The sequence below is a fragment of the Castanea sativa genome, chromosome 5 (assembly GCF_040712315.1).
Source record: "Castanea sativa cultivar Marrone di Chiusa Pesio chromosome 5, ASM4071231v1".
Lineage (NCBI taxonomy): Eukaryota > Viridiplantae > Streptophyta > Magnoliopsida > Fagales > Fagaceae > Castanea > Castanea sativa.
The window spans coordinates 30,060,192-30,084,006 of NC_134017.1; the positions used below are offsets into that span (position 1 = coordinate 30,060,192).

At 38.2% G+C, this 23,815-nt stretch overlaps 1 protein-coding gene and 1 long non-coding RNA gene across 4 annotated transcripts; one reads left to right on the top strand and one right to left on the bottom strand.

Annotated features, from left to right (window-relative positions):
* Positions 1–705: 705 nt before the first annotated feature.
* On the top strand, positions 706–23,765 carry LOC142636358 (uncharacterized). Of its 3 annotated transcripts, XM_075810554.1 has the most exons (9): positions 706–835; positions 1,703–1,788; positions 5,741–5,883; positions 5,984–6,034; positions 6,429–6,480; positions 7,207–7,265; positions 13,112–13,157; positions 22,773–22,903; positions 23,562–23,765. In XM_075810554.1, the coding sequence occupies exons 3-8, from the start codon at positions 5,812–5,814 to the stop codon at positions 22,898–22,900; spliced, it is 408 nt and encodes a 135-aa protein (XP_075666669.1). In that variant the 5' UTR covers positions 706–835; positions 1,703–1,788; positions 5,741–5,811; the 3' UTR covers positions 22,901–22,903; positions 23,562–23,765. The 3 variants fall into 3 exon arrangements, with proteins under 3 accessions (XP_075666669.1, XP_075666667.1, XP_075666668.1); XM_075810552.1 differs by lacking the exon at positions 23,562–23,765 and having other exon boundaries at positions 707–835; positions 22,773–23,242; XM_075810553.1 differs by lacking the exons at positions 706–835; positions 23,562–23,765 and having other exon boundaries at positions 1,698–1,788; positions 22,773–23,242.
* LOC142636360 (uncharacterized) lies at positions 13,723–23,193 on the bottom strand. Its single transcript, XR_012844301.1, has 2 exons — positions 22,003–23,193; positions 13,723–15,174 (listed from the first exon to the last, which is right to left on the bottom strand). It is a non-coding gene; the product is annotated as an uncharacterized LOC142636360 (long non-coding RNA).
* Positions 23,766–23,815: the final 50 nt, after the last annotated feature.

Sequence of the window (23,815 nt, forward strand, 5' to 3'; positions counted from 1 at the left end):
GGTATCTTTGAACTAAAAAAAATGAGTTTTTACCAGATTGTCCCTGTTTGGATTCCTATTTTTTTAGTTCAAAAATGCCCCTACAGTTCTATGTTTAAATAGAGACAAAACTAAAGGACAATCTGGTAAAAACTCATTTTTATGATGGATTATGTGATGATATAATAGTAGTATAGATGATTTTTATTTTAAAAATCTAATTTATAAGTGAATAAATCAATTTAAAAATTAATAGGAGAGTGGTCCTATTTTTTAGGTAATATTTTAGTGGGAGTTGGAGTTGCGTTTTTACCGGATTGTCCTTTAGTTTTGTCTCTACTTAAACATAAAATTGTTGGGCATCTTTGAATTAAAAAAATGAGTTTTTACCAGATTGTCCTTTAGTTTTGTCTCTATTTAAACATAGAACTGTAGGGGCATTTTTGAACTAAAAAAATAGGAATCCAAACAGGATAAACCTCTTAAATAGTAGTATAGATATAGATAAAAGTTGAACATATACATTTGAAAGTTGTTTTAATTAATATTTGTATTAGTCAAGTCTGCTAAATTTTATAAATTTAATATTTGTATTTGTGTTTTAATTAATTGTTAAAAATTTATTTACACCCTATCACCCTTTTGCAAAAATAAAAATAAAATCTCTTCCACTCTCCTCTTTCACCCCCAAAACGCAACACGGCACCAGATCCGTTGCCGAGTCTCTCTCTCTCTCTTAACTCCAAACCTCGACAGCCACTGCCTAGCATCGCCAGTTCTGACGAGACCGGCCTCTGTCTCTTGGAAAATTCCCAAAGTCTTCAACCTCCAATGTCGGAAGCCTTCTCGCAACAAGGTTTTTTTCCCGAAATTACAAATGTTATTTTTTTTTTCATATATAAAAATATACATGTAGAAAGGAAACTTCATTCTGTTTGATAAAATGCTTCAGTGAAGATGGATTCACTACTTTGTTCTCAAACTATCATCTATCAACAAAATATATAATAATAACGTACATGGTTTTTTTTTTTTTGGAATGTTCCTTTGGATCAGATTAAATATGGTTAGTTTGTTGTAGTTTCATTAGTGAAAAATAAAACTCCATTCTTTTGTTTATGATTTAAAGTATGAACAAAGTTTATCTCCAAACTAGTTTAGGGAGAAACCCTACAAACTCATCATATATCTTTATATTGAGTCTGAATTTTGAAAATCTAACCGTTAGATTGCATGTTCTTATTACATTCTTGATGCTTATAAAATTTCAAGAAGATCAAAGATCAATTGTTATGTCATCAAATAAATGTTATAATTTCAAGTTTTTGTGATTTAAAGTTGCATATAAAAAATAAGTTAATTGATCAAATAGTAAATAATATCAAATTTGAACGAAATTTGATATGTAAGTTAAGAACATAAGGAACATGAAATGCAACGGTTAGATTTTCAAAATTCATACCTAAAAAGAAATATATGAGAAGTTTGAAGAGTTTCTCTCTAAACTAGTTTGGAGAGAAACTTTATTCTTAAAGTATTTGGTGGGTGTGCTTGATTTTCAGCTTTATTTATTTGTTAAGACAGAATTGCTCTTTTTCAGCTATGCATTTTAAAGATGGTTTCTTTTAGATGCATTTATGTTTGCAATGTATTGTATGCTTCCTTACTTGGAGTTTACAGAATTTGTTAAATTCCTCGTAATAATGTTATTTTCGTAGTGCAGGGATGGATGTGATGCTTTTCTTCTATTGTGTTTGCTGAAGGAAACTCATTTTGAGAAGTAGTCTCTTCCTAAGAGTCTCCTCTAAGGTATTTAATCCATCTTTTCCTTTGTCTTCTTTTCTTAGTTTAAGTCTTTAGATGAGTTATTATAGAAAATTATGAAATTTTGATGATTGGTATGAAGCCACTTGATTGTGCGTGTGTTTATGGCCGAGGACCAACGGGTGGTTGGCGGCAAGTTTTTTTTATTATAGATTTTGTGGCAATTTATGCTATGCTGTTATATGTATTTTGAGCATGATTCAAAACTATCCCAAATTGCCCAATCAAATTCAACCATTCTTATCTTTCTCTTTCTCAACTTCTTTTCTCTCTTTATAAATTCTGTCCAACACAAAGCAAAACCTAATCCACCCAATTATTTATCATTTCTCACACACTTTTCCTTTCAACTGTGTGTGTGAATTGGATATCCAGTTTTCATAGATCCTCAAACTCCACAGAAACTTAGAAACGCATTTTCCCCTATAAATCTAGAGCCTTTCTGCTTAAGAAAACTTGAGGAAAATCAAACATTAAAGCTTCGCTCTTTCCCAATGTACGTTCTTCAGATGGAATTCTTTCGACCATGCCACAATTTTGATCTCTTTTACTTATATAAGTATTTTAGATCTCATCAAGCTATCCCATTTGAGCTTTTTGTGTTTTAAGTTGTGATTTTTATTTTCTTCAAGCATCACGCCCCAACCCGACCATTAGACTAGGCACACAACAATGGCCGCACTCTTATAAGGTTTACACCTTACTAGTGTGCAAGGCCTTTCAGAGACTAACAAATATCTTTGAAAAAAATTACGTCAAACAAATCCAAAAATATCCTCAATAATGCAATTGTTAAAAGATCTCTAAAGTACCAATAGAAGCAACAATCCGAACCTCATGAGCATTTATGCTAATCAACAAAAAGAAATACCAATCATCACAAGATCATCTTGTCCAAAAATTCCTAATCTCCTTTCATGTGCACAACCTCAGCAAAAGTCCCCAAACTTGCTATTCTTTGTAATATGAAACTAAAGGGAAAATGGGTGAGTTGACAACTCAATAAGTAACCAAAATTCTAACTAGCCAGATCAAGCGTATAGATCAACAAAGTAGGACATTGTGCATAAGATCAAATAGCTCACAAATATCAAAAGTTTCAATTTACAATGGGTTCCAAGAGCATAAGAAGTTTCATGAACTTAAAATAGTTCAATTATTCAAACAAATTCATATTCTTAACAATCTTATATGACTACAGTCACGCTATATCTTCCCCTCGTGACTAAGCATCATATTTAGGTGAAACTAGTTTCGTGCCAATGTATATCCCCCATTAGTTGGGTCTAGAAACACGATGGGCTTGTGATGCCCTATATGAAACTAGTTACGGTACCCCTATTGGCTGGGTATTAGAGATCAGAACATAATCAGATTTTCTAAAATCATATATAGTAAATCAAGTTCATTTATGATGGTTCTTTATTCTTTAATGTTTCTTTATTCTTTACTTTAAATCAATGTAGCTAAAACCATTGAAATAAAATTTTAACAATTGTAAAACAATATTTAGTAGCTAAAATACAGTAGTATAAGCAAAAATATAACCAATTAGGAGGAAGGTTACTTACCTCCAAAAGCCATACCAAAAGAACACCAAAGTTTAGGAGTTCAACCTAATACAATCAAATACACAAATTAATATGTACGCTAAAAAAAAGCCACTTAATCCAACTTATTCCTATTTTCCTAAACTGAATTTACTTCTCTCTAGATACCTCACTTCAAGGAAAACTCAAAATCTATTCAATAGTGTAGCCGATTTCACTAGGCAACTGTAGAGTCCAACTAGTGCAGACCCTCGTCCCTTCACTGTAGCAATTTAATCCATTAATTCTAAGGCTCTTCCATTCACTTAAACCATCTTTAACTCCAATGCATAAATAAAATTCTGTGTACTGTATTAGTTAAGAGAGGTCTTAGAATGGAAAAGGCATAGATGATTACCTGGATATAGGCAAACCAAGCCTAGAGTTGCGAGTTTTCCCAATCCCAAGTGATCCAGATGGAACAAAATGATTAGAGGAGTGAGTGATCAGAGGTGTTGGCTGGAAAGGGAGACGGTTGGTGGAAGAAAAATAGTGCGAACAGCCCTTGGGTGGAAGAGTGATCAGTGGAGAGAGAGAGAGAGAGAGCATCAAAAATGAAATAGGGGGAGGGGGTTATGGCTATTTCATTAGGGAAGGAGGTAATAGAATTTTCTCCTTAGTTAAACTTATAATTTCAAAAGCTAATAAAATTTTATCCCTTCATATAATAAAACAAATAGATATTTATAAGACAAAAATTGCTAGACATTAAAATTTACTGGGTGTTCATTTTGTTCATTTGTTTTACTTTTTGGTTATCAATTAGTTAGTTCATTTGTTTCATAGTGGACGACATGCTTGGAGTAAATTTCACGCATTCCTTTTTGTTTTTAAATTTATTTGAAGTTCAGTAATATGATAATGTTTTATTTCACTTGTGGCCATTGTAGAGAAAATTAATAGATTTAGTTGTGGCCTTGTGGGAGATAATGATTGTAGTGAATATTTATACTATAGTGTAGTGTAGTGTAGTCCATGTTTTTGTATTTTCTTTTAATGCATTTCCTATTTGTACTGGATAGAGAGCTTAAAGCCTTAAAAGTCATTTTGTTTTTTCTTCTGCCTGAAAATATGTTTTTCAAATAAAAAGTGTGGTGAAGTCTCTTTAGTAGCATAATATCTCATTTTATCTAACTCTCACTTTAAAACCTCTCCTTTTCAAGTTCTTGTTTTCCTAACCCATCTTCTCTTTCCTAACTACTAAGCCAACCTTTGTTCTCTATTCTCCATGGCAGACCCTCTCTTTCCTCATATCTCACCTAGTCATCTCCTTGCTTGTCTCCACTGACCTCAAGGACTGAGATCAGTGAATCTTTATTGGCAGTATATAAGATGTAGAAAACAACACCATTGCGCTGGTCGCTTTGCTTGCCTTTTGCTTTTCTTTTCAAGTTTTTGTGTTTTTTTAACCCATATTTTGTTATGTTCTTTTCCCTCTGTAGATGATCTGTCTTCCATTCCTAACATCTAATCCCATGTGATTGTATTCCTATGGCTTTGCTTCTAGGATCTATTGGTATTCCTTGACTACCTTGTTTTTATTTAGGAATTTATGGAATGGAAGGATTGGGAAAGATTTATAGTTAAGTAAGTTGAGTTATTTTTTCTTGCTGTTTTAAGCCCTCAATCTTAGCCATAGAATTTGCAATCACATCTATCCACTGTCTGATTTCGTACAAAGAAACGCCTACATGATTGTGTGAAAGCCAGTAGTATAGTATGAGTGTATGACACAAAGAGCTCATATTTTCTTCAAATGAATACAAGGACCATCTATGAATGTCCCTGAATTACCCAGCAACTAGTTCTAGCGGTAAGAGTTAGTTTCCTATCGGTTTTACTGGCTAGAGGCAAGTCTAAAGAGCTCTTCCTTAGAAAGGTTCCTATGTTATTGAATCAAAACTATAGCTAGAATAATTCAGTAAAGTTCATAGATGTGCAATATACAAAGCGAGAATTTGTTTCAGCTCAATCAAGACTTTTATGTGACAAGTACTTATCATTTCCTCTCCTCCTCTTCTTTTTTTTTTTTTTTTTTCCCCTTGTAATTATCTCCTTCCATTTATTTGGGTTATTTCATAGATCTACATCTCTCTCTCTCTCTCTCTCTCTCTCTCTCTCTGGGGATCTGTCATAGTAAGAGGACAGAACAGATGAGTTTTCATTTCTTTTGGTGCTCAAATTTGATTGTTACGTGTGCTTTTGTTTCCAAGTTAATGAATTTAGACCAGGAATTTTATTTTTTGCTTATATTGTCAAATGGGTATTCATCATTTTATTGATTTATTAATTTAGATTTCAGTCACTGAATTTGGGTTACTCACTGTACTACTTGTTGTTTCTCTAAGGTATTGTGGGTTTTCAAATTGAGACAAAAAAGAGAGCAGTCAATTAGTTGGAACTGAGAATTGAGAAGGGAATGTCAGGGTCGAAAGCTAGTACTATTGACGTGAGATGTCATCACTGTGCAGGTCCTCTTTCCAAGGACATGGTGAAAGTTCTAAACTTTTTTCTTTTTCTATGGTCTATTTCCACACCCTTTTTTTTTCTTCATAATTTTCGAGTCCTTTTATAGTGCTTCTTGATTGCAGGAAACTAGTGAGTGGACTGTTCCACCACTTATCAGGGATAGCTTTTCCATGGTAATTTCTTCATCCTGATATAAATTCTTCCCTAAATACTATTAATTTGGGATGATTTGGTGATTTTGCTATAATGGGTTTGTTCAGATTATGCTTTGTACTCAATGCCATGTTTTAATAATTCAGTGGGGTTATCTGAATTTTTCTTCCTATTTTGGGTGTTGGGTGTTGTGTTTTATTGTATCAGTCATGACCTTTCTTCTTAAAAATCAAAAATTTTCCTTAAATTCTAATAATTTTGGCAAATTGGTGAATTTGCTCCAATAGGTTTGTTCAGATTATAACCCGTTATATCATACCTAATGCCATGTTTAAATGTTTCAATGAGGTTCTCTGAATTTTGCTTCTTATTTTGGGTGTTGGGTTTTATTGTTGGTGTTTTCTTATGCTGCAGATTGGTTCAGCTGTAGGTGGTACAACAAGTGCATTCTATGGATTCAACCACGGTATTATATTCATTTTTTTTGTTCATTATAAAGATTTTTATTGATTTCTTTATCTTGTATTTTATTTAATTCGTTAGCTTCACAGCTTGGTAAACCTTCACTACTCAATGATTCTTTTGGTAGGCATATGCAGATGTGTATCTAGAAAGATGGTCTTTATTGCTTTAGTGACAACTAAATGCAGTCCTCTGGGGTCAATTATTAGTAATATTAAAACGTTGATTATATTAGAATTTTATATGACTATGGCCTATGGAATAGAAACCACCTGTCAAAAACAAATAAAGAGTGGCCTTAACTATTGCCACTTTGAGTTAGGGGCCTCCAACAACCAAGCACCAAAGATACTTACAGAAGGAAAAATATATCAATTAAGAAAGATATTACTAGCATCTTTAGGAAGCAATCTGTAAACACCAAAATGATAGAGTTGTTACTCCATGAAGGCCATTGTCATTGAATAATTCTAGAAATGTGTTTGACTGACTCATATTCCAAATGGTTGAAAGATGCTTATCATGTAATGTTTCATCATATGTGAATGCAACTATTGTTCATCAGTCAACATATATCTTTGTTGTCTTATTTTATATTTGGCTTTTGTGAGTATATATTGACTTAAGTGAGCAAATAGATGTGTTATTATGGACGGATGAACAGTGATCAAGAGATTCATTGCCTTTTTTTTTTTATGGGATTCATTGCTTTGTTTGTTTGCCATTTCAGTAATGCCTAAAGTCCGGAGGTGGGTAAAAGGCCCTATGTGGTTGCATTTTCTCATCGGTGTAAGCTCCTTCTCTATGCTTTCAATATGGATGGACTTCTTTTGTGCTCATTAGTCTCTTTTGTTCCCCCAGTCACACCCTTTTTTTTGTTTATTTTGAAGTCCACGCAGTCCTATACTTTGGAGGTGTATCTTAATATCTTAAATTCCTCAAAAAATTATATAGGTTTTCTTATTCATCATGACTATCATATGAAAATAGGAATAAACCTCTTAGGTAACTAGGTGTCCTAGCAACAATCTTAATCTTTATTATTTAGGTAGTCTATGTGTGCTGGTAACCATGATATTGTAGGGGTATCTGTGTGGGTGTGTATGATCTTAGCCTGGGTGTATGTGTGTACACGTGCATGTGTTTTTCTATGACTTTAGTTCCTTTGAAGTTGCTTAACAACTTAAATAGGGATCCTTTATAGTTGGCCCCTTTTTTATTTCTTGAATGGAGCAAGCTGAGGTAGATACTGTGAAGACATGAAGCACATTGTGGTTCACTTCTGTTTCACACACCTCCACTCTCCTTTTTTTTATTTTATATGGTGTTGGTGGGGGGGGGGGGGGGTGTTTCTTTGCTTTTTGTTATGTTAAGTTAGGGCATGTCTGTTGTAGGTTTACAAGTTATCCCTAAACAGGGGTCCACAGAATGGGGTGGCATGAACAGTATTGTCGAGACATCATCTGTTTACTTATTTACTTGTGTTTAAGCAAATATAACAGTTTCATTTAAGAGAGGGTTATGTTTGAATGCTGAAGGTAGGTTTGAGCTTGTTTGTGATGGTCAACAGAGCAGAGGATTTATCTAGATCTGCCTCCAATAAAGTGACAATGATAGACTCGCATGGGACCATCTATTTCTACACATGTGATGCCATTTGCATCTTAACGCCACATGTTATTGAAAAAAATTTGACATCATGTTCACGATGGTGAACACTTTGAACAAGAAACAAATACAGTCTAATCAAGAACTAGAGGAAATAGAGACTAAGAATTCAGATAAAGAAATACAATTCGTACACCCCCAAATACAAGCCCAATGAAACAAAGCACCAAAGAGGAGAGATTTTAGGTGATCTAATGTTCTCTCCTTGTCTTCAAAAATGTGGGTATTGTGTTCCTACCAAACTAACCACATTAAACATGCTAAGACCATATTCCAAGTGGTTGAAAGATGCTTTCCAAACGAGTTTCTCCAAATAAAAAAAAAAGAGCTAACTAACCTCGACGTTACCCACTAGATCCCAAACACTGCAAAAGCTTCACACCATAAGGTGTGAGAAAACTTACAATGAAGAAGAAGGTGATCCACTGATTCCCCATCATAGCAACATAAACAGCACCTATTAACCAGGGACTGACCTCTCTTAACAAGATTATCAATGGTGGTATCCTATCATTAGCTGTTGTCCATAAGAAAGACACCCGTTTAGGCACCTTTGCACACCAAATGCACTCCCAAGGAAATTCATCAGTGTTAGGACCAGACAATAGCTTATAAAAAGAGTGCACATCAAATACCTTAGACGTAGTCAATCTCCAAACCAGGTGATCATCCCCCTCACCCCTTGGCATAGAGGAATAAATAAGCTCAAAAAAGGAATAAACAGTTTCTGCCTCCCAATCCTGAGGACCATGACTGAAAAGTAAATTCTAGCTCCTACTACTTCCTTCTGAATCAGATACTTCCAAGTCAGAGACTCATGCTTCTTTAGATAAAGAGCAAGCAAACATAGCAGGAAAGAATTCCTTCAAAAGAATAGGCCCACTCCATGGATCATGCCAAAAACTAACACGACAACCCTCCCCCCCATTATACAAAATTTGAATAAAGTTCTCAAATCCTTCCTTAATACTCCTCCACATCCCACACCCATGTGAACCTCTTTCCCCACTAGTGCACTAGCCTCCTCTCACCTCACCATATATGGCTGCTATAATCTGACGCCATAATTTGTTACTTTCTTTCCCAAAACGCCACAACCACTTCCCAAGCAAGCATTGTTAAACAATCCAATCCTCTGAATCCCCAAACCACCACGCTCAACTGGCAAACAGACCTTATCCTAAGCAACTAAAGGATATTTAAAAACATCCTTTGAGGCCCCCCAAAGGAAATTCCTCTGAATCCTTTCTATTCTAGCTGCCACAACCTGAGGGATAGTAAAAAAGATAAAACGTAGGTGGGAAGGCTTGAGAGAGTACTTTTTAACAAAGTAAGTTTACCACCTTTCGACAAATAAAGTCGTTTCCAACCAGATGGCCTTTTCTGGATTCAGTGCTTATTGCAAATGAATGCTTGGATAGTAGGTTGAAGAGCAGAATTCCGGGTGGTTTGCAAGTTGGATATTGAGAAAGCTTATGATCATGTGAACTGGGAGGCCCTGTTTTATTTGTTGGGCCGGATGGGTTTTGGGGTGAAATGGAGGGGGTGGATTAAGGCTTGTGTTTCGTCTGTCCATTTCTCAGTCCTAGTAAATGGTTCCCCTGAAGGTTTTTTTGGTAGCTCTCGTGGGTTGAGACAAGGGGATCCTCTATCTCCGTTGTTGTTTCTATTGATAATGGAGGTTTTAAGTAGACTTTTGAAGAAGACAGAGGAGTGTAATCTTATTCGGGGATTCCAGGTAGGAGCTGTGAACTCTGCTGGGGTGAGTATTTCTCATCTGTTATTTGCGGATGACACCATCTTATTTTGTGAGGCCTCTAGGGAGCAGCTCCTGTCAATAAGGTTGGTGTTGTCTTGTTTTCAGGCGTTTACGGGTTTGAAGGTCAATGTTGGGAAAAGCGAGATTGTCCCCGTTGGGGAGGTGAATAATCTAGATGCTTTGGCTAATGTGCTTCATTGTAGAGTAGGCAGTTTGCCTATGAAATATTTAGGGATGCCGTTGGGTTCTTCTTTTAAGTCTCCCTCGATCTGGAATCCTATTTTGGAAAAGACGGAGAAGAGGCTCTCTGGGTAGAAGCGTCTATATTTATCTAAGGGTGGTAGGCTCATGTTACTAAAGAGTACTCTCTCAAGTCTCCCGACATACTTCCTATCTCTCTTTACTATTCCTAAAGCAGTGGCGACTAGATTGGAAAGTATTCAGAGGAATTTCCTTTGGGGGTCTTCTGAGGGGGGTTTCAAATATCCTCTGGTGGCATGGGATAAGGTGTGTTTACCTGTTAAGATGGGTGGATTGGGGTTAAGAAAGGTGGTGCCGTTTAATCAGGCTTTATTAGGGAAGTGGCTGTGGAGATATGGCCATGAAGATTCCCACCTGTGGCATCATGTTATCTCCTCAAAATATGGCGAGGGCCAAGGGGGGTGGAGGACTAGTGTTTGCAGGAGGTCCCATGGGTGCGGCCTTTGGAGAAGCATTAACGAAGGTTGGGAGAACTTTTCTAAGCATATATCTTTTGTAGTGGGGGAAGGCACTCGTATCCGTTTTTGGCATGACAGGTGGATTGGTGACGCTACTCTAAAAGTTCTCTATCCTAAGCTCTATGTGTGTTCAGCGGTCAAGGATGCCTGTATCTCTGAGGTTTTGTGGATTCCAGAAGGGGGGTACTGTTAGAGTGTGGAATTTAACGTTTTATAGAGTTTTTGAAGATTGGGAGTTGGCTGCTTCGTATTCTCTTCTCCGGCTTATCCAATCTCGTATTCCACAGGGTAGTAGGAGAGATACCCTTTACTGGCGGCTTAAAGGGGATGGTAAGTTTGACACTCGGTTTTACTACCTCGCGATCCGGGGTGCCTCGAATTCTTGGCTTCCTTAGAAGGGGGTTTGGAAACCAAAGATCCCTAAGCGCGTGGCATTCTTTCTGTGGTCTGCTGCTCATGGTCGGATCCTCACCTTGGACAACCTTATGCTTAAGGGTCGGCCTTTGGTTAATAGGTGTTGTTTGTGTTGCAAGGATGGGGAGTCGGTTAACCACCTTCTTCTGCATTGTCCTGTTACCCATTCCCTATGGTCTTGTATGCTTCAAGCCTTTGGGATTCTTTGGGTTATGCCAGGATCGGTGGCGGATTTGATATCTTGCTGGCATCAGTGGCATGGAAAGTATAAGTCGAACATATGGAACTTGGTTCCAGGGTGCTTAATGTGGATTGTGTGGTTGGAACGAAATTGTCGTTCCTTTGAGGACAAAGAGAAGACTTTGGTTGAGTTAAATCTTTTATGCCAGCGTAGTCTCTTAGAGTGGTCTCGTTGTTGGGGCTTTACTAATTGCTCTTCTCTCTCTGAGTTTTTGTCCTCCCTTAGCTTAGTTTCCTAGTAGCTTTTTTCTTGTTGTTCATCATCATGAACTTCTTGTATGTCTTTCTTTCTATCATTTATAAAAGCTTTCTGATTACCTATAAAAAAAAAAGATTCCATATCGATAAATCCTTATAATGGGCCTTGAGAGGCATGCCCAGATATCTCATAGGCAAAGTACCCACCTTGCAACAAAGGGTACAAGCCAAAGCATTCAAATTCCCAACATCCCCAATAGGAACAATCTCAGTCTTGCCTACATTAACTTTTAGGCCTGTAATAGCACCATCCAAATGTATAATAATTGTTCCCTAGAAGCAAAATAGAAAAATATAGTATCATCAGCAAAAAGTAGATGAGAGGTGTGCACACCTCCTTGTCTATGGGACCCCACTTGAAAACCACAAAGAAAACCACCATTTTCCGTTCTCTTCAATAGTCTACTCAACACTTCTATAACCAAAAGGAATAAAAGTGGAGACAAAGGATCCCCTTGGCGAATACCACGAGAACTACCAAAAAAACCCTGTAGGAGACCCATTGACTGAAATTGAGAATTTAACTGTAGAAATACACGCCTTAATCCAACTACTCCACCTCGCCCCAAAGCCCATCCTTTCCACAAGATAAGATAATGCATTCCAGTTCACATGATCATAAGCCTTCTCAATGTCCAACTTAACTATAACACCAAGAGTGTCACTCTTCAACCTGTTATCTAAGCATTCATTAGAAATTAGAAGCGAATCAAGAATTTGTCTCCCTCCCACAAAAGAATTTTGAGAATCAGATATTTGCTTATTTAAAACCCCTCAGAGTCTATGAGCCAACACCTTAGCCAAAAGCTTATAAAGGCTGCCCACAAGACTAATAGGACGAAAGTCTTTAATATTGACTGCATTAAACTTCTTGGGGATCAAACATAGAAAAGTGGCATTTAGAGATTTCTCAAAAACACACTGGCTATGAAAATCTGTGAAAATAGCGATGACATCCCTTTCTAATACACTAGCATTTCTGAAAGAAGGCCATAGTAACCCATCTGGCCCAAGGTAGGTCAGCAAAATGCTGATAACTATGCATTAGAATGGGACAGTGTTCATTTGATTTCCCAAAGCCCTTGAGGGCATCAACTGACCACTTGAGGCACTAAGGCACATTTCTTGCTGTTGAAGCTGATTTTATGCTTGTCAATCCCTTACCAATCAATTGACTCCTCTTATATGCTTCTTTGAAACTTGGACTAGAAAATAGGTATTTTTTTTCCTTGGGAGCCTATACCTTAAGCTTTTGGCCATCGTGTCCTCAAGGTCAAGTGTGATTCTTCTTGGATCACAAACCCCATTTGTCTTGTCCATTGGTGCACCACATACATTAATTGAAGAAACTTTTTTCGACTTGTAGATAACGCCATGGTAAGGACCAGAGGGTCATATTTCTCAATAAAGGCCTTGTCTTATCCTCTCATATTTAATATTAATTATTATTTGAATTTTTTATTTTAGAATTCATAGGGTTCAGAACACTCCTGAATTTGCTATTTTGTGCATGCATTTCAGCTAAATATTTAGATGTTTACTCTCTCTTATGTACCTAAAACCTCGTTAAAATGCAGGCACCACCTGTGATCGTATTCTCTTCAGCTTGTGCAGGATTGGCAGGTCAGAGATTTTCCCTATTCCTTCTTTTTTTTTTTTTTTTCTTGGCTCTAGTTTATGCAGTAATGTTCTCAATATCATTGAATTGATAGTTTGATCCTTGTTTATGTGATAACTAATACATGGAATTTTCTGGAGATACTATATAAAAAAATACCTCTTATATAACATTGCCTAATAATCTCCTTCAGCAGAGACCTCTGTCGTTCCTGGGCTGTAGTTTGTGGCCTATGAGGTATGCGATATAAGTTTTATATGGAGTAGTGTCCCCCACTTACATGGAATTAAGATAATTTTTGTCCAAAGTAACTCATGTGAAGAATTGTTTTTATAATAGGTGCCCCTAATTTTTCTTGGGTACGTATTGGAAATCACCAAAACATGTTCTATATTGTCTGGAATTTGAATTGGGTAATTCCATATGAAAGTAATAAGGAAAGCAATAGTTATGTTTGAAATTGGATTTTCTCTCATCTGGGTTGTCCGCCTCAGTAAAAATGGGTTCATTACTTCTTGTGTCAAGAGTAACGTTAGGTCTTTCTCTATGTAAGTGGTAGAACAAAGGTTTGATCCTCCCTGCTAATTGGGAAGTTTACTTATAAAAAATGTCAGGGCTTTCTAGTGATTTGACAAGCTATGTTCATTGTTGAATGTAGAGCAATGTGTTATGGTTTGGTATGCTTATTTATAGATTCATCCTTAAATAGCGTGTCTTCTTGTTTTTTTTTTTGTTCGGTTAAATGGTGTAGCTTCTTAAACCTTAATTGATAATCTTACTGGTTCACTCACTAGTCTTCAGGACTATCCCATTTTGGATAGCTATTATCCCTCTTCTTTAGGTATATGATAGAAAGAAAAAGAAATTTAAATTGATAGTACGCTTGATACGTAATGTCTCCGCTTGAAATGCTAGAGTGCTCATTATTGTTCTTTGACTAAACAAAATTCTGATAGATAAATAGATTTGTGTTTTTGTTTTGCTCTCTGAGAATCCTGTTTCGAAACCCTTGGCCTAGGCATTAAGTTGAGCAAGGTTTTCATGGCCATTGGTCTTGTCGAAGCCAAATAAGTATTATCTCGGTTCCTAACTAGACCAATGAGCTATGGCTCTACTCTCCCGTAATAATGGGGTTGTTAGTTCAAGACCCATGGTGTTTATGTTTAGCTTACCAATCAATACCTATAAAATATAAATAAGAAAAGTGTGTAGCTTACCAATTTTTTTCAAAAAACCTTGATGCCCTGTGAGATTTTACTATTAGAAAACCCTCAAGAGGCACACTTATAACTGGCTAGGGACTCATTCGGGACAAGAGAAAAGCTATGTAACCCGAAATAGGGAGCTACATGCCTGCATCTTTTGCTGAAAATACAATTACAACTGTCAAATAGATGACAACAAATAGCGATTTATTTCCTTTTGTCAATGTGGACTCTAATTCCGCAGCATAGATTGTGTGTTTGGATTTTGGAGAGAGGAGAGAGTAGACAGGGCAAGGGGGAAGGAGGGAAGAGGGGAGGGGAATGGAAAACCATTCGCCTTGTTTGGATCTTTTAAAAATTATGTAGGCGTAGGGAAATATATCTCTCTCCCCTTTGTCTAGATGCTTAAATAATTAGGACGAATTACAAATTCTATTCCTGTGACATACTTTGAAACATTAAAGTTATCTTGTGCTTTATTTGTGACAATTCTCCTATGATTTGTCTTATGAGGCATTTTCACTAACTTTAACAGAATTGATAATGTGACAAGTGCCAACAACACCTGTTAGGAAAGAATTAAGGCAAAAAGATAATTTTTCCTTGAAGTTTACACCTGTTGAACAAACGCAAGCTCAAATGAGGATCGAATGAGAAAGTTAGAGACAAAACCAAATATGTGACAATAGAATGAATTTTTTCCCCCAATTCTTTCTTAAAGTGAGTAAAAATGTCTCATAAAGCAAATTACGGTGGAGGTGGGTATCACAAAATAAACCATGTGATAGGCTCCATATTTTAATATTTTAAGGGCATACTGACGTAGGACAACCACAAAATAATAATAGGGCAGAAAAATGGTAGGACAAACCCTAGGAGTCAGCACCTAAGGGACTGGAGTCGGCACCAGTGTAAAAAGAAAGCAAACATTTTTTTATATTTCTCAAAAGCTGTGTTACAATAATCAAAAAAGTGTTTAAATAGCTACAACATAAAACCCTAACAACACAAAACCCTAATTTTTAAATGTTCGGGCTTGCTTAATCTCAAGCCCAATAACTAATAGGCTCCATCCATAAGACCACAGGTTGGGCCGTCTTCTTTTTGTTCTTCCTCCCATATGTGTGTATAATTGGGGGCCTATATCTCGTGTCCGCACCAACTCCCCCCGGTGAGAGGAACTCGACCCCGTCGAGTGGAAAGCCGAAGAGCTCGATAGTACCCGCAAGTCGGGATCCGCCGTCGTAGCTCATCTCTAGTAATCCATGTGCAATCGGAATCCGGGTCGCCCGCGCCACCGAACTAGGAAACGGTGAACTCCTCCATCCCCCGGTAGAAACAATTTGCTCATCTAAAATAGCATCAATAGATTCTTTATGTGCATAGGGTAAATTTAAGGGTAAAGGGGTAGGCATAGGGGCATCAATAGGATTAAGTAAAGGCTCATCAAAAGGAGTATCGTGAATAGCCGTAGGGCTTTTATAAGCAACTAGATCCTCAATATTAAAGGAGGAGCTAATACCATAATCAGCGAGGGAGGTCAATGACATATGCATTTGGGCCCATTCGTTTCAATACCTTGAACGGACCGGCACTACGAGCTTGCAATTTCTTAACGGTCCCGTAGGAAAGCCGTTCGAGTCGGATCCGAATCATGACATAATCTCCTACTCGAAACTTCGCATGACGCCGATGAGTATCAAGATGAATTTTATATTGAGAATTACTTACCTGAATTTTTTTGTGAATCTCGGTATGCAAATCATGAACATGTCGTGCGAATGCCTCACAGATTCGTAAATCCTAACATGTGGGGACATGGGCAAAAGATCTAAGGGCTTCCTAGGTGTATATCCATGCACAACCTCAAAAGGACTAACGCCTATAGACCTATTTGACGTAGCTATTATATGCAAGTTGGGCTATAGGAAGAATTGAATCCCAATTCCGATTGGCTTCACCCACTAGACACCGAAGGAGGTTTCTAGGCTACGATTAACCACCTTAGTTTGACCATCGGCTTCGAGGATGAAATGCTGTGTAAAATTTCAATTTGGTGCCTACTAAATGCCACAAGGTCTTCCAAAAATAACTCATGAATCGAACATCCCTATCTGACACTATGGTTTTGGGAGACCATAAAGCTTGACAATCTCATCAAAGTAAAGCTTTGCAATTTTAGAAGCGTCGAAGTCTTAGAACATGGTAGGAAATGAGCCATCTTAGAGAAGCGATCAACAACTACTAGGATAGAATCATGCTTCCTAAAGGTGCGGGGCAAACCTAGCACAAAGTCCATACTCACGCTTCCCGCCACGGCGCATCCGGCACGGTAAAGGCGTGTACGTACCCGTTGTTTTGCTTGCGATGTTTGGCTAGTTGACATGTACGACACCGACCAACTATCTTAGCAACGCCCCTCTTAAGACCGAGGCCAATAGAATTGACGTTCCACTTCCTCAATTGTCTTATCTCGGCCAAAATGACACTGCGCAAGGCCTCCCCCGCATGTATCTCCCAAACTAGAAAATCTCTCACCGACGACCGAGGGATACACAACTTGTTGGCCTTGAACAAGTAACCATCTTGAAGGGTATAATCATCCAAGACGGGGTGTGAAGCATTACTTAGGCTAGTGTAGAGCTCCCCAAAATCTTGGCATGATTGATAGTCATCCTTAAGTTGTTCAAACCCGTTGACCTTAACACTCATGACCGATAGCAAAGATACTCTTCGACTCGTTGCATCAAAGGCGGCCTTATTCTCAACTCCCGCTCTATGTTTCACCACAAAGTAGTAGCGTTGCAGAAATTCAACCCAACTACCGTGCCTAAAATTTAGCTTCTTTTGGGAATTGAGATAACGCAAAGCTTCATGATCGTAGTAGATAATAAACTCTCGAGACAACAAGTAATGACGCCAATGCCAAAGAGCTCGTACAATGGCATAAAATTCTTTGTCATACGTGGAGTACTTCGCTTAGCATCATTCAACTTTTCACCGAAATAGGCAATTGGGTGACGCTCTTGACTAAGGACTCCCCCTATGCCAATACACGAGGCATCACATTCCACTTCAAAAGGTTTGGTGAAATAAGGGAGACGCATGACAGTGCCTCGCTCATCTTCGTTTCACCTCCTTGAAGGCCTTAGTGGCAGCCTTTGTCCAAGTAAACTCCCCATGTTTCAAGCGATCGACGATGGGAGACATAATGGTACTAAATCCTTTGATGAATCGGCGATAAAAGGAAGCGAGCCCATGAAAGCTTCGAACCTCATGTATAGTTTTGGGCTCAGCCAATCCCATAATTGCTTGAACTTTTTGGGGGTCGGCGTAAACTCCTTCAGATGACACTATGAAACCTAGGAAGACAACTTTATCCGTAAAGAAAGAGCACTTCTTCGAGGTTACCATATAAACTCTCCTTCCTAAGGGTTTTGCAAACTTGAGTTAGGGTGGTCTAAGTGTTGCTCCCTAGACTTACTATAAACGAGGATGTCATCAAAGTACACAACCAGGAATTTTCCCATAAAAGGCTTGAGCACTTGAGTCATCACTCTCATAAAGGTACTAGGAGCATTGGACAATCCAAAAGGCATAACCATCCACTCATATAAACCATCTTTTGTCTTGAAGGCGCTTTTCCACTCATCACCAGACGAACCCTAATTTGATGATAGCCACTTTTCAAGTCTATCTTGGAGAAGATCGTTGCTCCAGCCCATCATATCCAACATGTCATCCAATCGAGGGATAGGAAAACGATACTTCACGGTTGATCTTGTTGATGGCACGACTATCAACACACATCCTCCAAGTCCCATCTTTCTTTGGAGTTAAGAGTGCAGGACCGCACAAGGGCTCATGCTCTCACGAACAAAACCCTTCCTAAGTAGTTCTTCTACTTGTCTTTGCAACTCGGCATGTTCTGCAGGCTCATCCTATAGTGGGGCAAGTTAGGCAGGGTCGCTCCGGCACAAAATCTATGGCGTGTTGGATATCACGCATGGGCGGTAATTGATCTGGGAGTTCCTCATGGACTACATCCTTAAATTCTTGGAGCACGGACCTTACTTCTCCAAAGTTGCTCCTCACAAGTCTCTCCATGAAGTTCCCTAGCAACCAAGACAAACACAATGGATTCCCGAACTCGCTACCTCTCAAATGCCTTTGGGCTTACGATGTTCGTACCTTTCGCCTTCGGTACTTCCGCTTCTTGCTCATGTCGATTGGCTTGGGTTTCAAAGGATTAAGCACAATCTTCTTGCCTCCAAACATAAATGAGCAAGAATTGGATCGCCCATGAAGGGTGACATCCAAATCATAAAGCCAAGGTCTACCTAAGATAATGTGCCCTACATCCATGGGAATTACGTCACACCATATTTCCGCCTTGTAGGTGAGGAATTGAAGTGGGACAACACATCTTTCTTTTATGGCTATGGAGGAAGTATCCACCCAAGAAACTTTATATGGGTTAGGGTGTGGAATCAATTTCAAGCCTAGGCGGGAAACAACGTTAGAGGACACCGCATTAATGCAACTCCCATTATCTATAATAACCTTGCACGTTTTATCTCCGCACTTAGTGTAAGTCTGGAAGATGGCACTTCTTCGCCAATCATCAGTTTCCCTTTGTTCTGTCAAAGCACACCTCACCACATTCACTCTAGGGACACCAAAAACAGCCTTGGAATCATCAACCTGAGGAGAGATGGCTCTAATGCACGTGAGGTAACTGGGATCATCTTCCCATTCGGCCTCAACATCTTGGCCTTCTTCAGCATTTGGGTCATACACTAGCTCTTCAACATCTTCTACCTTTTCATCATCCTCTTGAATGACAAGGGTTCTAGAGGGACATCTAGCTGCAACATGCCCAATCCCATTGCATCTGAAGCATTGGAGGCGAGAGCCTAATCTTGAGGGCTCATTGATCACACCTTTTCCCTTGTCCTCTTTTTGTATCGGGGTGCTATTGGGGTTGACCTTAGGGGGTAAGGCAAGTTTAGGTTTGCTACCAAAAGGGTGAGGGTTGGGAGGAATGCTTCGAAGCTCAGAACGTCGCCAAAAGGTAGATTTGGACGCTAACTCACAATTCCTAGCAAGGTCATAGGCTTCTCTTAAGGTGGTGACTCCTCGGGTGATAATCTCGCCTAGTAGGTTAGCATTTAAACCTTTCTTGAACCTATTGAGTGTGACAACTTCTTCCTCAACTATTCGAATTCGCCTCTGGAATTCCTTGAATTTCTCTATGTATTCGGTCACAGGAGCATTCCTTGTCTTAGGCGATCCCATTCCTCAAGAGGGAGCTCCTATAAGTTGGAGGAAGATAATTCCTCGAGAGGGCATCCTTCATCTCCATCCAATCAATAATGGGGGGCTCACGTCGTCGCCTAAGGGTTTCCTCAAGGTCCTCCCAGAAAAGATCAGCTCTCCCAATTAACTTCATTCTAGCATATCTCACTTTCCTATTCTCACCCAATGGTAATAGTCAAAGAATTTCTCCATTTGACGTAACCAATCGCTGAAAACCCATGGATCTAGGCACCATCAAAGGTGGGTGCTTCTATCCTTTCCTTAGACATCCTATCATCATAATCCCTAGGACCATAGTGATTATAGTGATCATGTTCAAAGTGTGGAGCCCTATTAAAGTGACCATTATTATTTTGCCCATGCATGTTATCTCCTTCATGGTTAGTGGTCTCTCTTGAGATGTTTCAATTTCGCTCTACCCTATCCAAGAAATCACGGACACTCTTAGCTAGGTCTCCTATGGTTTGTTCTAAAGAGGGCCTAGATTCGGACGTGGATTGATGTTCGTGGTTTGACATGACACGACCACTACGTAGATGCATGCAACGCAATATTTATGAATGCAGAGATTCCCAAAAATTTCAAGTAATCAATTCTCAATATAAATTTAAAGGTCAAGCAAAGTGCATGTAGAGACTAGATCGATGAATCAAAGGAAGAAAATGCGGACAAATAGTGACGATGTTCACAAACATTACGAGATAGCCCAAATAAACATCAAATTCCAAGAAGCTCCACAAAAAGAATAAGATTTATCAAAGAAATTGGTGTTTTTTTTTTTTTTTTTTTTTTTTTTTTGGATTTTAGAGTGGGTACTAAAAGAGGACACAAACAGTAAAACGATTAACCTGAGCACAAATTGGATAGGATAATGGAGTATGGTGGGATATGCACATAAAAAACATAAAGATAATATTTTTTAATGAGATAAAATTGAATCCACCAAAAAAATAGAGTCAGAATTGTACCCTAGTCAGTGGCTCCACGTAATGCATTAGGTAGCCACGGTCTGCTCTTCAAGTAATGAATTGACTTGGACTGAGGAACCTGTGAGAACAATTACAGCCCAATGGGCTGTCACAGCAATAGTTTTTTTTTTTTTTTTTTTTTTTTTTTAAATTTTTTTATTTTTTATTTTTTATTTTATTTTTTTTTTTGGTCACAGCAACAGTACTTTTTTTTTTTTTTTTTTTTTCAAAATAAATTACACTGTGCTACAGTCTTTAAAATAACTCAAAACGACAGACTGAACTCAACCCACATACTGAAAAAAGAAAAACAAGAAACCACAGAAACTAAAAGAGGAAGAAGAAACGGTGGAGTCTTCGGCTGGAGCGTCGACGGAGGCAGCAGCTGCAGTCGCCGGAATCAACGGCGGAGCAGGGAGCTGTTCGTCGCGGCCTTGGCATCGGCGGTGGTCGAAGTCCCCGAGCCGGCGACGGTTGGGCTTCGCGGTGGTTGGTGAAGCGTTGGGTTTCGCGGCGGCTGACGGCGGTGACGGTTGGGCTTCGCGGCGGCTGGCGGCTGGTGGCTGGTGACGGTTGGGCTCCGCGGCGGTTGGTGGCTGCGGTGACTGGGTCCGTGGGTCTCTGCTTCTTCTTTTCTCCTTTTTTTTTTTTTTGATTTTGTGGGTGCTGGTGGCTGGGTCTTTCGTGAGCTCCCTTTTTCTTTTTTTTCTTTTTTTTTTTTTCTTTTTTTTTGTGGGCTGTGGGTTCTGAGATTAGAGGCGGGCACGGATGGTGGTCACCGGCTTGGGAGGCGCCGCTGGCTGCTCTGTTGGTTTGGGGGTGAGAAACTCATGTGGGGCTTGGGGGAATACACGGATGGCAGGGACTGGTTTGGGCTTGTTTAGAATCTCATGGGGCAAAAACTTGAAAGGTACTGTCATTCTCTTTTGTTTTTTTGATGGCTTTGCTTTGATGTGGTTGGCTACGGTGGTGTTGAATGGATCGGAAGTCCGCTTCCGATACCAAACTCGACGTAGGACAACCACAAAATAATAATAGGGCAGAAAAATGGTAGGACAAACCCTAGAGTCGGACCTAAGGGACTCGGAGTCGGCACCGCAAAGTGTAAAAGAAAGCAAACATTTTTTTATATTTCTCAAAAGCTGTGTTACAATAATCAAAAAAGTGTTTAAATAGCTACAACATAAAACCCTAACAACACAAAACCCTAATTTTTAAATGTTCGGGCTTGCTTAATCTCAAGCCCAATAACTAATAGGCTCCATCCATAAGACCACAGGTTGGGCCGTCTTCTTTTTGTTCTTCCTCCCATATGTGTGTATAATTGAGGGCCTATATCTCGTGTCCGCACCACATACCACATGGATTGTATCTGTAATTTACCATGAAAATTAAAATGGGAATGACGGGAAATGATAACACATTATAAATTGATGTTCATAAAATTAAAAAATGAAAAAAAAAAAAACACATTATAAATTGACAATTATACCCCGCTCTTGTTTAATTTAAGGAATAGATATGGATTGACATCATAATGGCAAAACTGACAATTTTTTTTTTAAAAATATAAGTGGAATCCTCTCCATTTAAATTCTCCCTAATTTGGAGCAATTAAAAATGAGGTGTAAGATAAAACACACCCTAAGTTTTTTACTAGTATCTCTATAGATCTTTCCATCTGGAAGCCAAATGGAATAATTTCCTTTCACATTGGATATTGAAATGCCCTGTAATTTATTATTGCTGATTTTATTACATGGCAGTCTCTGACTAGGATACCACAAGGCAATCTTAGGAAGTATAGCCAAGTTACTGTTGGAGCTTTGTACTGATACTAGGAAAAGTATTTATGCTTTTCTAGTGCCTGCATTTGCTAGATAAGATATATTTCTGAGCTGTGATCCCTCTTTTGCAACTGGCAACATGACATCTCCTATTCGTCTTCTATGGTTTGGTTGTTTTTCAGTTTTTATGAACACTAGAATCTCTTTAAAAGGACTGTTGTGATGTTAGTCATCCTAAAAGTTGTTTTTACTTTGATCTTTGTTTATTTTGCTTTTACTAATGGATGGCTGATGGAACTGTAAACTGTTAATGAAAATTGTATCTCCTGGAAAATTTACAGGCGGTGCCGTTCCAGCTATTGCCCAACTTGCTTCGTCATCTTATAACGCAGTAGTCTCATCTCCTTCAATGCCTCCACCTTCACAAGATGACAAGATGCACAAGTCCAGAACTTCCTCCACTCTTTAATATGTAAATACACACACACACACACACACACACACACACACATATATATATATATATATATATATCTGTTTTCTTGTTCTGTGTGAGTGCCCTTGTGTATGTGTATGAGGGTCATTGAGTTTTGCGTGTTCAGATTCCCAATTCAGTAATATGCTCCAGAAAGTCACATGAGCGTGCATGGACATACTCAAGTGGACAATGTAATATCTACTCGGCTTAACAAATTTTTGTTATTTCTTACTTTAAAACAATAAAAATTATATGAATCAGTACAAGCCAAGTTGTCAAAAAAATTGGATTGTCTTTTTGTCTACTATAATTATACCGTTGAGTTAATTTGTACTGCTTTGTCTCATTTTTAGATATGGTATCAAAATGTTTTCATTTTTGGTATGTAAATATGTGTGGACCAGAATAATAGAGGTTAAAAATGAAGAAATATCATAGAGAAGTCATAATTTTGGCAATTATGCTGCTATGTCTGAGTCCATCACATTCAGGGCTGGAGATAAATATGATATGCTTAATACATTTCCCAATGGATGTACTTCTTTCGGCCCTTATAAAATGCCATTCAACTCACAATAAAAATTGTTATAATCTGTTATACTAGCGTACGAACTACAAACTTATTTTTGGTTTCATTTATTTATTTATTTAGGTCATTGTCAAAATCATTCGTGAAGGGAAGCAATTTGTTGAGTCCTTAAAAGGTGCAAGATACATCACTTGGTTTTCAGACGTGAGGGCAGAAATCCAGCATAAGAATAAAATTGCATAGGGTCAAGGGGAAACTGAAAATGTGTTCATGACTTGGTTGATTTTGTATAAATTCATGATTTGATCATCGCTTATTTGGAATTAAGGCTTGGTAATTGATGTTGAAATAGTACAAGCATTATCATGATACTATTT

Excerpts from the sequence above, each read along its gene's own strand:
- LOC142636358 (XM_075810554.1), top strand. The coding sequence starts at position 5,812 with ATGTCAGGGTCGAAAGCTAGTACTATTGACGTGAGATGTCATCACTGT. Across the intron at positions 7,266-13,111 it reads GGTTGCATTTTCTCATCGGT|GCACCACCTGTGATCGTATT; the intron begins GTAAGCTCCTTC and ends GTTAAAATGCAG. Across the intron at positions 13,158-22,772 it reads AGCTTGTGCAGGATTGGCAG|GCGGTGCCGTTCCAGCTATT; the intron begins GTCAGAGATTTT and ends GAAAATTTACAG.